The sequence below is a fragment of the Colossoma macropomum genome, unplaced genomic scaffold, assembly GCF_904425465.1.
Source record: "Colossoma macropomum unplaced genomic scaffold, Colossoma_macropomum, whole genome shotgun sequence".
Classification (NCBI taxonomy): domain Eukaryota; kingdom Metazoa; phylum Chordata; class Actinopteri; order Characiformes; family Serrasalmidae; genus Colossoma; species Colossoma macropomum.
This window is the reverse complement of record NW_023494788.1, coordinates 40,258,463-40,274,391: the sequence shown is the minus strand read 5'-3', so window position 1 is coordinate 40,274,391 and position 15,929 is coordinate 40,258,463. Positions and strand designations below refer to the sequence as shown.

Genomic DNA, 15,929 nt, shown 5'->3' with positions numbered 1-15,929 from the left:
CAACACACACTAACACACCACCACCACGTCAGTGTTACTGCAGTGCTGAGAATGATCCACCACCCAAATAGTACCTGCTCTGTGAGGGTCCATGGATAAAAGGGGTCTAACAAAGTATCAGAGAAACAGATGGACTACAGTCTGTAACTGTAGAACTACAAAGTGCACCTATATAGTAAGTGGAGCTGATAAAATGGACAATGAGCGTAGAAACGAGGAGTTGGTCATAATGTTATGCCTGATCGGTGTACACTGTAACAGAACACAGTGTAAATGTTCAGTTATCACCCACTGGAAGTAAACACAGCTTAACAAAGCGTACCAGAAAGCAGGTTTTAGTCCAAACGAAAAAAATAAATGCAGCCATACAAAGTCAATAAAAACTCATTCAACAGTCTATAAACTATTATTACATTAAATAGACATTTTCAGCGTGTGCAGGACCAAGACAGCTTTGATTTACATTTAAGCAGGTACCAAGAACCTTCCTTTCAATACACCTGTAACAAATTAAATACTGTCAAACAAGATGTAATAAAACCAGATCAGAATCACAGTGAACACACTGTTGCAGCTTATTTCGGTACTTCAATTTAAAAATACCATCAGCATCTGGCAGTTAAATACCGTTTTCCAATACAGAGAAACAAACACCCCTATAGCTTTACGTACCATAACATTAGGGGAAAGCACAGTGCCTTAACTGATTCTGTTTCACAGTGACCGTTCCCATTAAACATCGCAAGGGCTGTTTTCGGTGGATGGGGACCGGCAATAAAAGGTTGAGCCTCACCATAAGCAAGCGGCAAAACGGTATCAGAAACTGTTGTGGCGTTTACATGCAAGAGCGAGCAGACGTGAAAACCATTCGCTGGGTTAATGCAACGCTGTTCAGGCTTGGAAGTGAGCAAACTTCAGTAAACTTTTAAGTGGAAGGAGCTACATCTCTTGCTTCGTATAGGCAGCGCTAGTAAATATCAAAATCATTACCACCACAACTGTATCAGGCAGGTCGATATCCAGTATGATTTAGCAAAAAGGAAAAACATGTTAACAGCTCGATAATATCAAAATATTAAGTACTAAAGCTGGGGTTTTTTTTGTCAATCAGAAACTGGGATTGTTCACAAGTACCTTTTGTAACACTACAAAGAGAATTGGCATTAAATGCAGAACGCCAGGGCAAATGTGCTTTGGTTGGTTTCACATTCAGATTAGACTGAGTTGAGGGAATGAACTGATACTGCTAATTATTTTTCCGTTCTAAAACAACCAAGGAAAAGGCAGTGAAGCAATGAGTCACAAGTATTTTTTGCTGACTTCTTAAAAAAAAAAAAAAAAACTGGCAGAGCACAAATGCCCCTTATGGTTAAACACTATGGTATCTAAATAGTGCCGACTCAGTACCAACTCTATCAGTACGCTCTGATATGAAAGACTAAATGTGGATCCACACTACTGAAAGTCATTCAGTGAAAGAGGTTCGGGGTTTGGAGCCCTCACTATTCCACAGGGAGCAAAACAGCCCTTATTTCCAACATGACGGTGCTGGAGCGAGATCAAAACACAGCGCTCCGTCTCACACGGACAGAACCACTCCAATTCACACAACAGACAGAATCTTAAACGAAGATTGAAAATAATAATAATAATAATAATAATAATAATAATAAGTGTACCACAGAGTAACTCAAGGTCAATGTACCTAGAAAAAATATGAACAAAAATTGTGAGCAACAATTCACATTGGTCACACTCTTAACACCACATTAAAAGATAATTCCCTTTTTCTCCAACATACACATACATATCTCAGTAAAATCTGACTTTTTGCCACCCAGTAGTAGAGACTCTGTATATCTCTGAGGTTAGGTTAACAAGCAAAAATATAGTACCAAGGACTGGCAATACAGCAGGAAAGTAATCTGTTTGATAAACTGAGAGGAACGTTAATGACAGGTCAGGCAAGAAAGAGAGCGATGAGTTGTGCAACAAAGCTGACTGTGCTCTTGGGGACGGCAGAGTGTTGTGAGGAACACAGGAGCCCAGTGACCTCCAGGGCAAGAAAGCAGCGTCAATAGAAAACCCAACACAGCACAAGCACAAGAGCCTTTGGCAGGAAAGGACAGCGTAGACTATGGCATTATAGGTGCCAGATTGCAGAAAGCAGACACACATACCTAAAAAATACAGTTATTCTGTTACATCTGTAGCTACGTAACCCAAAGGTGACGCCCAAAACAGGGCTACGCCCGGCCCATGCCCGTCCCCGTGTCGTGTCGTACCATCGGCTCTTGCGAGTGTGCAGGCATGGTCCACCGACCGCAAAGGCACCATGGTAACTGCTGGCGCCTCAGCAGCAGGAGGAGCGGGGTGCCTTGCGGTTGCCGTGGAGGTCGATGGTGCTGCTCAGCAAGGCGTGGTCAATCTGTTCCTCACTGGCCAGAACCTCCCTTACGGCCGCCTCGAAGGCAGCGCTCACGTTGGTGTCGTCCTTGGCACTGGTCTCGAAGTATGGGCAGCAGCCGTTCTCCTCGCACCACGCCCGGGCCTCGTCCTCGCCCACCTCGCGCTCCTCCTTGTCCACCTTGTTGCCCAGCACCACGAAGGGGAAGCGCTCTGGGTCACGCACATCCGAGTAGTACATGAACTCCTTCTTCCAGCAGGCCAGGTTCTGGAAGCTCTGCAGGTCATCCACAGCAAACGTCAGGAGGCAGCAGTCGGCGCCGCGGTAGAAGGGCGTGCGCAGGCTCTTGAAGCGTTCCTGGCCCGCCGTGTCCCAAATCTGCAGCGTGACCAGGCGCCCGTCCACCTCCAGGTCACGGTTTAGGAACTCCACACCGATGGTGTGGAAGGACTGCGAGTCGAAGCGGTCAGTCACATAGCGGTTCATCAGCGAGCTCTTGCCCACGCCGCCGTCCCCCAGCAGGATCACCTTCAGAAGGAGGCTCTTCCCACTCATGACGCCAGCGAAGGCTGGGTGACACGCAGGCTCAACATAACCTAAAATCACACAAAAGCAGACAAGTGATTAAGAAACAGCCGTGGTTCTCACAGTTACAACTCAAAAATAAGTCTAACCTTTCTGCAAGTGGGCGCCGAGCATGCTGAACGCAACAGAGCGGGTCTTATTCAACCAAAAAACAGCTGTGGCTGAGAAATGTTCATCTGTTTATCTGGGTGGATGACCCTGAGACTTTGGACAGGGCACCTCCCTCTTGCAGGACACGCAGAGATTGGTTAACTACAGTGATTTGAGGCTCTAAGTGTTTAGATTAGTTAAGTACAGTGCTTGAGGACATCACTGACCTCAGCCTGTTTTACTGGGGGGGGGATGCCTCATTAGCATACATTACAGTATTGATCCCTTACTTACCAAACTACCTGTCATACTGTGAGCCAACAGATTATAAGAGACATGCGTGAACATTTCTAGCTGGGCACTGGGTTCAACTCTTTATCAACATCTAAATGTTATTATAATAGGTAAACAACAACGAGTCGGTAAGATAAGCGCACTGAACAGGAAAACACATGATTTTATCACCCTCCTACTCTCCCTCTTTCGCGCATGCGCACACGGGCATGACAGGCAGCAGTATTTAAAGCCTGCAGCTGTTGAAACTCGGCTTTTTAATCTAGTTTCTCTCTCAAAGCGAAGGTTTGGGATTAAAATAGAACATTTTTACCCATCTACAATCTCGGTCTGCAGCCTTACTAACACCGTGTTGTGCAAAAACGAGCCGTAAACCTCAGAGCGGCTAATGTTAGCCTTCATATTTAGCTACATCATCCGGCGCCGCTCTGGAGAAATAAACGCTTTTAACCCGAGTTAAACCCGAGTTGAACCCAAACACGGTCTCCCTCACCGGCGGCCGGGACCAGCCACAAAACACCGAAGCCGAGGGTTTGTTCTCTCGCTTCAAAACGGCTGAAATGTCCCTCTTTCGTTACCTCATCCTGTGCGGTGGCGAGTCGCCGCGCGCTGCCGTGATTTTGACGCGATGCGCGCGTGAGGTCGGCGTCCCCGCGCGCGGTCCTAACGTCCATTCCTGCTGCAGGGCCGAGGTCGGCTTCCCATTCGCCAGCTTCTTGTTCGAGTTTTTCCCGTTCCACCTTAAATGGGCAGCGGTGACGCTCTGGCGACCGAGACGTTGCTATAAAAACCGCTCACCATTTAAGGTGGAACGGGAAAATTCCGACAAGAAGCGGAGCTCAGCTTCATATTCCTACCGCGAGCGGGGGTTTTATCAGATTATCATAAAATACTCACTTAGGGAAAAAACAGACTCAGAAACCTGGCATTATGTGAGATCTGTCAGCACTGAATGTTTGGGTACGGAGGCGTTGTGCGGCCACTGTTAATAAAAATAAAAATATTAGACTTCGAGAATAAAGTCGTAATATTTCGAGAAAAAAGTCGTAATATTTGGAAAATAAAGTCGCAATATTTGGAGAATAAAGTCGTAATATTTGGAAAATAAAGTCGCAATATTTGGAGAATAAAGTCGTAATATTTCGAGAAAAAAAGTCGTAATATTTGGAGGATAAAGTGGGCTAACTGTAGGGGGGTTGCCATAACGCGTTGGGGTCCCGGTTGCTGTACTGTAGGGGGGCTAACTGTAGGGGGGCTGCCATAACGTGTTGGGGTCTCGGTTGCTGTACTGTAGGGGGGCTAACTGTTGGGGGGCTAACTGTAGGGGGGCTGCCATAACGCGTTGGGGTCTCGGTTGCTGTACTGTAGGGGGGCTGCCATAACGCGTTGGGGTCTGGGTTGCTGTACTGTAGGGGGGCTGCCATAACGCGTTGGGGTCCCCGTTGCTGTCCTGGCGCCGGAGCTCCACTCACTCCTGCCTCTCTGTGGATCATTTTGATCATCATTCTCACTGTCTGTGAAACTTCATGCCCTCTTTGAATGGTGTGGAGATGGAGCCCCGATAGCCGTGTAGACGACCCTGCCTGAGATTCTCCTTCAACAACACAGACAGACAGTTTCCTCCGAGTCCGTCTGGCTCTTTATTCCAGATAAACACAGTTTCCTGCTCCGCCGTTTCAGCCGGTTCTTATACTAATAACAGGCTGGTGCTGATGAGCAGGAGAGACAGGGAGACTGAGTGTTTCTTTATGGGTGAATCGATATGAAAGTAGAACTCCACCAACTCACCGCCCCTCATTTAACACGAGGAGGGGCTGCCTTCAGTTTGCCTAGCCTTTGGCCACAATATTGACCTTTCCTGGTATTAATGCCACTTTAATGTCGTAATTCTGCGACATTTTTTCTCTAAATATTACGACTTTATTCTCGACGTCTACTAGTTTTATTTTTATTAACAGTGGCCCTAAAACGCCTTCGTATGTGGGAATATTTTGCCCGTTTATTTCCTAAGAGTTTATTAGAATCCCATTTTAGGGCGATAACGCATCCAAAACTGTAGGTGGTGACAGAGGACACAATTCCTTATCCAGTTCCCTTAAAATGGACGTGGAAGAAGAACAGTGTCCAGACCTTCCCCTCTGACTCTGTGCGGTTAAATTTCTTCTCTTTTATTAAACCTGTTGACCTGTAAACACCAGAGGAGTTCAGGCTTCATGGTACGCGACGGCCTTAAGAATGGTGAGGAGCTTTATAACGTTAGTTATTGACCGTTTAATGGTAACGACACAGTGACACAGTGGCAGCGTTGCAGGACCATCAGCTGCTCACGGCTTTGGGTTCTGTTTTAACCTGGAGGACTTTTATTTGGTGGTGCTTTTGAATTTGGGTTATTCTCACGAATGTGACAAATACTGTGACCCAACTTTAAAAAACTCTCAATGACAAACTCACTGCTTCCTTTTTTGGATATACAAACAGTGGGCGGTGGAATAATTAAAAGTAAACTTGATTTATTTGTTTAAAATAGAGTTTTAGTACCATTTTCCTATTTAAGTGACCAAATTCTTATTAGGGCAGCGCAGTAAGATCTAAGGATATGTGTAACTGTTTTTTTATTATTATTTTAATTGTATTTTTTTTTTTTTGCACTTTTACGGAGCCCCAGTGGCGACATTCTACATAAATAAAAATAATGCATGGCCACAACTTAGTAAGATCCTAATGTGTGGCTACAACTTAGTAAGGCACGGGAACGAGATCCTAATGTGTGGCCATGACTTAGTAAGGCATGGGAATGAGATCCTAATGTGTGGCTACGACTAAGTAAGGCGTGAGAACGAGATCCTAATGTGTGGCTACGACTGAGTAAGGCATGGGAACGAGATCCTAATGTGTGGCCACGACTTAGTAAGGCATGGGAATGAGATCCTAATGTGTGGCTACGACTAAGTAAGGCGTGAGAACGAGATCCTAATGTGTGGCTATGACTTATTAAGGCGTGAGAACGAGATCCTAATGTGTGGCCACAACTTAGTAAGGCATGGGAACGAGGTCCTACTGTGTGGCTGCGACTTATTAAGGCGTGAGAACGAGATCCTAATGTGTGGCTACAACTGAGTAAGACATGGGAACGAGATCCTAATGTCTGGCCATGACTTAGTAAGGCATGGGAACGAGATCCTACTGTGTGACTGCGACTTATTAAGGCATGGGAACAAGGTCCTAATGTGTGGCCATGACTTAGTAAGGCGTGGGAACAAGATCCTAATGTGTGGCCATGACTTAGTAAGGCATGGGAACAAGGTCCTAATGTGTGGCCATGACTTAGTAAGGCATGGGAACGAGATCCTAATGTGTGGCCACGACTTAGTAAGGCATGATCTTGTTCCCACGCCTTATTAAGTCGTGGCCATGACTTAATTATTTCATTCCCACGCATTAGGGTCTCGTTCCCACACATTAATAAGGCGTGGCCATGTGTTATTTTTATATATATGGGATGTCACCAGCGAGGCTTAGTGCACTTTTCCTGTTCACAGTCTGTATAAGATGTCTTATCCCACAACACTTTGACAGTCATTGTAATTTTTCTTTTTACTTATGCTGCATTTTGTTCTTTCGGTTCACATCCTCACATTTTACAAGAAAAACATTGAAGTGAAGCGCTTCAGCAGATAAAAGTATTACAAGCTCATTCTTTTCTAGTAAAAAAGATAAATATTGGTAATAAGAAACACATTGTGATGAGAATTAGTGTAGAAAAATACTTTAAAATAGAAATATGAACTTTATAAACCTTTTGCCATATAGAGCTTCAAATTATCACTCAAATATTAATGGACGTGTTTTGAGGTGGTTAACTGTTGCATTATATACTAAGATTCTAAGCATTTAACGACTGTCCACTGGCTTTTATTAGAAATCTGCTTTTTCCATTGAGATTGTAGTTTGCAGTAATTAACAGTTTGATCCAGATTAGATTGAAAAACACTGTGATTTTCCTTTTCATGCAAGAAACTAACCCAGCATCCGTTTTCCTTTTTCAGACAGGAGTACAGACTGGGCTTGTGCTGTTATGGTGGCTTGTGCAGCTATGGACAGTGCCATGCAGGGGCCAAGAGCTAGTAGACATGATGGACAAGGGTGTGTTCCAGCCCCAAAGTGCCCTCAGCGACATGGAGTTTGTCACCGTAAGCTCCTACCGAGGCCCTGGCAACAGTGACATGCGTAGCAACAAAGAATTACCCATCCTCCTGTGGTGGAGCGCCAATCTCTTCCCCCATTTCCCTGGCGACACTGAGCGGGTGGACTGCGCCCACTCGTCCTGCCTGGTCACACGCAACCGCAAGGTCCAGCTGCAACGCCGTACTACTGCCATCATTTTCTATGGCACTGACTTCCGTGCATATGAGGCACCGCTGCCTCGTCTGCCCCACCAGACATGGGCTCTATTTCACGAGGAGTCGCCCATGAACAACTATGTCCTGTCACACAGCCCCGGCATCCGGCTTTTCAACTACACAGCTACGTTCAGGAGGGAGTCGGACTACCCCCTCACCTTACAGTGGCTGCCATCACTGGACTACCTCCTCAAGCCTCCCTCAGTCTCTCTGCAAGAGAAGAACCGCTGGAGGCGGGCTGGGCTGGCGCCGGTGCTCTACATGCAGTCTCACTGTGATGTGCCTTCAGACCGAGACCGCTATGTCCAGGAGCTGATGAAGTTCATACAGGTAACCTGCCACTCCCATACTTCACTGTTGGGATTGTGTTTGTTGCAGAATGGGCAGTGTTAGGTTTGCGCCACACATAGAGTTTTGAATTTTGGCTGAAAAGCTCCATTTTTGTCACAGCTAACCACAGAACCTTGGCCAGCATTTTAACTGGTTACTCTGGTGCTTTCTGGAAAACTCCAGCTGTGCTTTTATGTGTTTTTTTTCAGTAATAACTCTCCCTAGCCACTCTCCCATATAGGTCAGTTGTATGCAGAGCTTTTGATATCATTGACCTTATCTGCTGAACTCTGTAGCTCCTTTAAAATAAACGTTGACCTCTTTGTGGCTTACCTCACAAGCTCCCCTTCTTGCTCTGATACTGTGTTTTGAGTTCACTTTAGGTGATGAATTCTAAGTTTTTGAGAAGAAGAAATAGATAATAACCTCACAATGCAAAGTTGGACTATAACATAGTAATAATAAACAGAATTTTAGGCTGTTTATTATTTAATGTAATTTTAATAAATGTATTATAAAGTATAATATTTTTAACATATGTATAAGGAATAATAATTAATAAGTAGTGAATTATAAGCAAATTTATTCTTAATTTATTTTTATATTCTGAAAAAAAAAAAAATCTCAATCTGGTCTCTGTCTCACCGCACCCAATTTCGGTCTTGACTCAGGCTCTTTCACTCAGGTCTCAGTCTTGACTCGTCCTCACTTCTAAAGGTCTAGACTGCAACACTAGGTTCTACCCCATGACTTCTGTCTTTGGTGCTGGCGTGAAGATGTTTGAGGTGGAACGGCACTGGAGGTTGTGCGGGTCAGGTGGGACGGTCGCTTTCCTGCATTTATGCTAGCCTTCTCATCTGCAGCCATTGAAGGAGAGAATGAGTGTGCTGCTCAGCTTTACCGGCTTGGTGATGGATCATTTGTCTTCCCAGGAAGCGTCATGGTGCTGCTGTGAATGGCTTTGTTCTGGAGTCAGTTATGCAGGTCAGGTGTGACACCTGTTTTCTCACATTTGTCCTTATTGTTCAGAATCTTGTCTGGTTCCAGAGCAACAATCAGTCACCAGTCAGAAGGTATTTGTGAGTCACAGATATCTTCGCTGTGAATTTCGGACAGACTCTGAGGAGCTGAGGAGTCGTTACTGGGGTATCCAGCCTAATGTAAATGTTTCAGCTTTTATCTGACTTTGGGGAGGGTTTTGTGGAGGAACGTCCAGTGAGTTAGTTTCCGTTTTAGTAGCCATAGTTTGCCCTATGTTATCCTTTCATTCTTTATTTCATTAATTTTCTTTGTCCTCCAAGTGAGTAGAATGTTAAAGGTTCTTCTCTAAAAACACAACTTATTTTCTCTGGAGGATACATAATAATAATAATAATAATATAATCATTTTTATTTCTATAGCACTTTTCATGCTGGTGGCAGCTCAAAGTGCTTTATAGACAGGTGATAAAACAGTTATACAAGAAATCATTAGTATTTATTTAGAATCAGAAGAAAATGAAAGATCAAAGTAGATGATAAAAACCACGAGACATAGAGTTTTAATTAAATGCTGAGTTAAAGAGAGACGTTTTTAGATGCTTCTTAAAAGTGAGCACTGAACTTGAGTGTCTAATAAAAGGTGAACTGAGCTCCACAGTTTAGAAGCAGAATAACTGAATGAGTCTCTCCATGTTTTCTGTATTTTACAGAAGGTGTTTGTAGGAGGCCACTCTCTGCAGATTATGTGCTGGAACATAAACAGACAGACACTCTGTGATGTAAGCAGTGCTTTTAGGTCATTTTGAGCTTAAAAAACTAGTAGCAGAACTTTAAAATCTATCCTGAACAATACAGACAGGCAGTGCAGCTCTTTTAAAACAGGAGTGATCTGATCTCTTTGTGTTGTTTTTGTTAGGATGCTGCTGCATTTTGTATGCAGTTGTAAGGGATGTATTGTATTCTTAGGAAGTCCAGTAAGAAGATCATTACAGTGATCAACTCTGCTTGTAACAAACGCATGAACACGTTTCTCTGAGTTGCTCTGAGAGAAAAAAGGCTGAACTTTAGTGATTTTCTCAAATGATAAAAAGCTGCTTTAGTGACTGTGTTTACATGCACATAAAACAGAGCTCAGAGTCTAAGATCACACCCAGGAGTCGTACTTCAGGTTTGCTATAAGAAGCTAAAGAACCGAGTTTCTCATAAATCATTTTTCTCTGAGTTTCTGTGTGAACGATCAATATTTCGGTTTTTTCATGAAATAGATTTTCTGTTCTGGGAATACTGGCTGCTGCGGTTGTAATCTTGGTCCTCCTCATGTTCTGGCTCTCCACCGCTGTGCATGACATACAAACCCGATTTAAAAAGAGTATGTGAAATGCTAATATAACCAAAAGCAGTGATTAGTAAATTCTGTCTGACAGGTCTGGACTACAGGGAGGCCAGTCTGGCACCAGCACACGCTGCTTACAGAGCTATGCTGTTGTAACACTGTATGTAGCTCAGCATGTCATGTTAAAATAAGCAGGGATGTAACTGAAAAAGACAGTGTCTAAAAAGCAGCATATGTTGCTCCCAACTGTGTTCAGCATTAAAGGTGCTTTCACAGATGTGCAAGTTGCCCACTAAAAACCTCTCGTACTATGAGAGACGTTGGGTTTTGAACTTTATGGTAACAATCGAGGTGAGTAATCCTGTAAATAATCCGTTAAATAGAAGAATAATATCCATGTAAACACCTGTATCTGATTACATTTCCAATCAGAAAGTTTAAGTCCGTTCTGATAATGTTCGTCGTGTCATAGTGAAAGTTTATACCGTTCAACATGTCTCCTACACAGACCAGTTTCTGCTCCGGTCTTTAAAAGACGGCGGTGGGACGGACGTCCAGCTTATGTGTCTCAGAACACGACGTCTTCCTCTCGGCCTTCTTTAATAAGGACATGTGAAGGACGTTTTCCTGAGTCTGACATCATTTTAAAGCAGTTAAAAACACAAGCACTGCTCACTGCTGCTCATCTCACTCTGACTGGACTCACGTGATGCTCATTGTCATGGTTACGTCTACACTAAATGATTCTCTACGCATGCAATGTGTAATTTTGGATCTGATTACTTGTAGTGAGCATGAAAACTGAGATTTTCCATCTGATTGTTGAGTAGAGTGAGCATAAAAACACCTCAGTCTTAATCTGTAATGGGAATGTATTCAGTCAGATCGTCAAAAATCTTTTCATGTAAACACAGCCGGTGTTGACAAGTGGCTTCTACTGTGCACGGTATAATCTTAACTCAGTTGTGGATGCAACAAAGGGTATTGTTTATTGACAGTGGTTTGTGAAAGCATTCCTGAGTCTATGTGGTGAAGCATGCAGGTTTTTGAATGCACTGCTGTCTGTGGAACCGAAGGTCACGGGATGTTTCTATAGATTTATTGTGTCTTTTCATGTTATTATACACTGTAGAGGTGAAATACATAAAATCCTTGCAATCGCTCGTTGAGGAACAGTATCTTTAAACTGTTGGACTATTTACTGATGCATTTTTTTTTTATTATTATTTATTCTGCAAAGTGGTGAGCCTTGACCCACCCTCGCTCATAACGGTCTGTGCCTTTCCTGGATGCACGTTTTATACCCAGGCATGATTTCATCCCCAGTTGAATGTTTCTTGTCTTAAGTTGATTCTGTCCCAACTATTTTGGAACATGTTGCAGGAATCAGTTTCAGCAAGAGCATATATTTACAAAAAAAAAACTGTGAAATTGATTAGATAAAGCATTACATATCTTGTGTTTGTACTGTTTTCATTCAAATACTGGTCAAAATAGATTTACAGTTGCCACTGCTTTCTGTTTTATTTGCATTTTTTACCAACTGTCTCAACTTTTTTGGAATTAGGTTTATATAATCTCAAAAAGCACTACCCATGTTAGCATGGCAGAGAATGAAAGGGATGGTGAAAGATGAAGTGAAGGGAAATAAGACTGAGAGGTCAAATTTATACAAGAGGATTCAGCTAACATAGATGGATATGTATTTCTGCTGTCTCTCTTTGTAGGTGGACTCCTACGGGAAGTGTCTCAATAACAAGCCTCTACCTGAGCATTTGGAGGACACCAGCACTGCCACTGGTGAGGACCGAGAGTTTATGAGCTTTGTCGGCCGCTATAAGTTCCACCTCGCCATGGAGAACGGCCTGTGTCCCGATTATATGACTGAGAAACTGTGGCGGCCCATGCACCAAGGGTGCGTGCCCATCTACAGGGGCTCATCCTCCGTAGCTGACTGGCTTCCAAATGCCCATTCTGCCATTCTCATCGACGATTTCGCCTCCCCACAAGAACTAGCTGAGTTCATCAAAACTCTGGATCAGGATGATGAGGAGTATTTGCGCTACTTGGAGTACAAGACACCCAGCAAGATCACCAACATCCGCCTCCTGGATGGGCTCCAGAACAGAGAGTGGGGTGTCAATGACATGAGTAAGCCCAATTACCTGAATGGTTTTGAGTGTTTTGTGTGCGACCGGGAGAACGAGCGACTGGCGGCCATGAAAGCTCACTGCCGGGACCCTGCAAAGTACCCTGCACCCCAGCCCAAAATGGCCAACAGCAGCCATATGGGCTGCCCACTTCCTAGCCCTGGCTATGGACCCATAGAAGAGATTGACCCCAATGATGGGTAAGTTCAGCCATTTTCATAGACTTCATAGACCTGGGGCTTAATTTAAAGCTATTAGTCTTAAGTGTTATTTTTCGGTAGTTACTAAGGCTTTACTCGGACAGCTCAGATCTGTTTTTTCAGCATCTGATTCAAGCAGGACAGATTTAATTTTAATTTAATTTAATGGCAAAAAGCCAAAAATGAAAAAAGCCACATTTTATTGTGTCTTCAGATCTGATTTAAATCGCATTCTGGACATGCAACACTGACCAGTCAGATCAGATTTCATCAGCATGTCGGTTCTTGATGTCAGAATGATATGTATATATATATATATATATATATATATATATATATATATATATATATATATATATATACACACACACTGATCAGGCCTAACATTGTGACCACCTCCTTGTTTCTAAGCTCATTGTCCATTTTATCAGCTCCACTTACTACATAGGCGCACTAAATGTCCTGCCGAACTAGCATGTATAGCGCAAACCTAACGTTCAGCATAAGGGCAACATGTTATAACATTAAAACCTTTATGTAAAGACAACAGATGCAAAAATAAGAGCAAGTACATACAAACCATTTCAAATGATTGCACATAAAGTTATATCACCTTGTAAGTTATCAGGATTTAAAACTTCTTGAAATCAATACCGATGACAAATTGTCCCGCCACATATTGGCCCTTGCAATTTAATAGGTTTAATAGAAACTGCACAAAAAATCTGTGTCAAACACAGCCGATCAGGCCAGTCTGGCCCACAAAATTATTTTAATTTTCTATTAATATTAGCCTGTTTCACAAAGTGCTGCACTGTGGTCCTCAGCATGCACTGCAATGTAATGTGCTCCAACTCTCCTACCCCAAAAAGAATCTATGGGACAGCGGTTACACCTCAATTCTACACAATTTTGTGCATTTCCACACCAGTCATATCACCGAAATGCATTTCAGCTTCAGTTCAACCAACATAAATACTCCACATTAGTTCAGCAGCTCAGAAACTGAGCCCAAGTCTTATTAAGCTTGCAGCAAAGAAAGGATGCCAGGAGTCTAGTTCAATTAAATAGGTAGGTTTAAAAGACCGAGCACCTGAGGACATTTACATTTGTCCATGTAATATTTCAAGGTCTACTACAAGTGTCTGTATTTTGCAGTTGAAGTTTTTGCATATTTTGAATAAACAATGGCCAGTTTGGTTTACAGCACAGCATTAATTAAAAATGAAGTAAAAGCTTTTTTTCTCTGACCCATTTTTTAAATTATGGCCCTTTTACTGGTTGAGTTTGACACCCCTGATGTAAAGCATGTAGCATGAAAATGTGAATATGAACATAAACATCCTGTGTTTGTGTTTAGCTGGCTTCAGATGTGGCCGCAGGACTACTGGCAGAGCCTGGACCAGGCGGAGGGTCTGGTGTCACTGATAAGCCACAATGAGTCTGACCCCACGCTGCTATGGCAGCACATTCACAGCATGGCTATGAGGAGAGGCAGCGGTCAATGACACGAGAGCCTCTCCAGGGGAGTATTTTACCTCATGGCCTCCTGCAGGGGCAGCGTTTTAAAATCATGGAGGACTTTTTCTGTGCCAAAATACGCCCACTGAGGCCAAAGCCAAAATATCGAAACCACTTAAGGTTCATCTTTTCCGCTTGAGTAGAACTACGGTTCTGTCCACACTCGGTGAAAATCTCTTGGTCAGTCAGGTAAGTTGGTCATCAATCTTACCACATTAAAAATGCTCAACGTGTACACGAGCATATGCGCTGAGAACGACAGCAGGTTCTACATCATGTTCTGTCTGAAGGCATCCATGTTCAGCATGTTCAGAACTGATATGCATAACTGAATGTAATTAGTTTGCGTTTTTACATTGTTCACGAAGTCACCAGGGTTTGTTTAATCCATGTTTATATGCAGACACCTTAGAACACGATCAGCACAGGAACAGAATCATTCTGGTTTTGCATTTATCAGTGCAGCTGTTACGAACAAGTCCTTCTGTGATTTATGAATAATATATTTGTCAGGCTGTCGAACCTGACATTCAGATTCAGCCGCTGCTCATGTCTAATATACAAGATGACTGAGTAACTGTTCAGGTTTTGTAAGTCTTGCAGGTCTTTTTAGCCTTTCAAATGTGCACATATGTAAACATTTTGAGTATGAAGTATTTATATATTTATATTTCTTTTTGTACTTTGCATATTTTGTAAGCTGGAATGACAACACAAATAAAAAGAGGATATACACAAACTTTTATTTGCCGTTTGGCTGATATTCTGTTAAACTATATGAAAGAAATACAATAGATATTTTCAAGTAAATGTATTCACAGTTTTAGAAAAATATTCGGCTTCAAAGGATTAAAACAACAGCAAAAAAAATGATATTTCATTCTTGATACTTCAAATTTCTTAATTTTTCATCTTTAAGATGCTAGAAAACAGTAAAAACCCTGAAACTAAATGATTCCATTTTTACCACCAAACACATTTAATGCATCAGAATCATGTTAAACAACAGGAATAGTAACAAGTTGTTGAAGGAACGAGGAAGAATTCATATAGAGAACATATTTCATTTCTAAATAATCAGAAAGGACAAACTCCCAGGACTTAAAAATGTCTCGAGATGTCTACATTGGTAACTAACATTCAGCACAGTGGTGACGAAGGAAGACTAAAGTACGTTAGCATAGCAGCTTTCACAATGGACTGTCCCGCGGTGCAAAAACATGCTGTGGAGAAAATCACCCATTGGTTTACTGCAGATGCCGCACTGTGGGGGGGAAAGAAGGAAATGAGTTTAAAATTCTAGTCAGGACTCTAGAATTGAGCTACTTCTGAATATTATTAAATTAAACTTATCACAGTTTATGGCTTTTACCATATCAGTTCATTTGCCTTGTTATATTAACCCTTGTGTGGTGTTGGGGGGTCTGTGGGACCCTTTTTTAATGTTTACCAAAATAAAAAATAATGTGATTTATTATTATTTCAGCCTCAGATTCTTGGCCTTTGCTCATTTTCTGTGAAGAACATATAAAATAACCCATTTTCAGTGCCTTCACTCTGTTCACCCCCCACACATTCATATTACACATGTGGTGTTGGGCTGAACCTGCGGGGAGTAAAAGTGTGGAGGTGCTGTGT

The 15,929-nt window shown here is 42.6% G+C and overlaps 3 protein-coding genes across 10 annotated transcripts in view; 1 reads left to right on the top strand and 2 right to left on the bottom strand.

Annotated features, from left to right (window-relative positions):
• Positions 1 to 319: 319 nt before the first annotated feature.
• On the bottom strand, positions 320 to 4,004 carry rab9b (RAB9B, member RAS oncogene family). Of its 3 annotated transcripts, none has more exons than XM_036569362.1 (2): positions 3,955 to 4,004; positions 320 to 3,003 (listed from the first exon to the last, which is right to left on the bottom strand). In XM_036569362.1, the coding sequence occupies exon 2, from the start codon at positions 2,960 to 2,962 to the stop codon at positions 2,354 to 2,356; it is 609 nt and encodes a 202-aa protein (XP_036425255.1). In that variant the 5' UTR covers positions 2,963 to 3,003; positions 3,955 to 4,004; the 3' UTR covers positions 320 to 2,353. The 3 variants fall into 3 exon arrangements, with proteins under 3 accessions (XP_036425255.1, XP_036425256.1, XP_036425254.1); XM_036569363.1 differs by having other exon boundaries at positions 3,870 to 3,961; XM_036569361.1 differs by lacking the exon at positions 3,955 to 4,004 and adding an exon at positions 3,082 to 3,841.
• Positions 4,005 to 5,454: 1,450 nt separating this feature from the next.
• Positions 5,455 to 15,036, top strand: fut11 (fucosyltransferase 11 (alpha (1,3) fucosyltransferase)). The gene is made up of 4 exons (XM_036569359.1): positions 5,455 to 5,614; positions 7,423 to 8,106; positions 12,148 to 12,770; positions 14,131 to 15,036. The coding sequence occupies exons 1-4, from the start codon at positions 5,612 to 5,614 to the stop codon at positions 14,276 to 14,278; spliced, it is 1,458 nt and encodes a 485-aa protein (XP_036425252.1). The 5' UTR covers positions 5,455 to 5,611; the 3' UTR covers positions 14,279 to 15,036.
• znf185 (zinc finger protein 185 with LIM domain) overlaps positions 15,016 to 15,929 on the bottom strand; it is a 48,874-nt gene continuing 47,960 nt past the window's right edge. For all 6 annotated transcript variants that reach the window (XM_036569353.1, XM_036569357.1, XM_036569356.1 and 3 more), the window contains one exon: positions 15,016 to 15,555. In XM_036569353.1, the coding sequence (XP_036425246.1) occupies positions 15,457 to 15,555 (99 nt within the window). In that variant the 3' untranslated portion in view covers positions 15,016 to 15,456. The remainder of the gene's footprint in view (positions 15,556 to 15,929) is intronic.

Coding starts and splice junctions, on each gene's coding strand:
- rab9b (XM_036569361.1), bottom strand. CDS start 3,106: ATGCTCGGCGCCCACTTGCAGAAAG. Junction 3,004..3,081: donor CGGCGCCCACTTGCAGAAAG/GTTAGACTTATT, acceptor GTGTGATTTTAG/GTTATGTTGAGCCTGCGTGT.
- fut11 (XM_036569359.1), top strand. Junction 8,107..12,147: donor AGCTGATGAAGTTCATACAG/GTAACCTGCCAC, acceptor CTCTCTTTGTAG/GTGGACTCCTACGGGAAGTG. Junction 12,771..14,130: donor GAGATTGACCCCAATGATGG/GTAAGTTCAGCC, acceptor GTTTGTGTTTAG/CTGGCTTCAGATGTGGCCGC.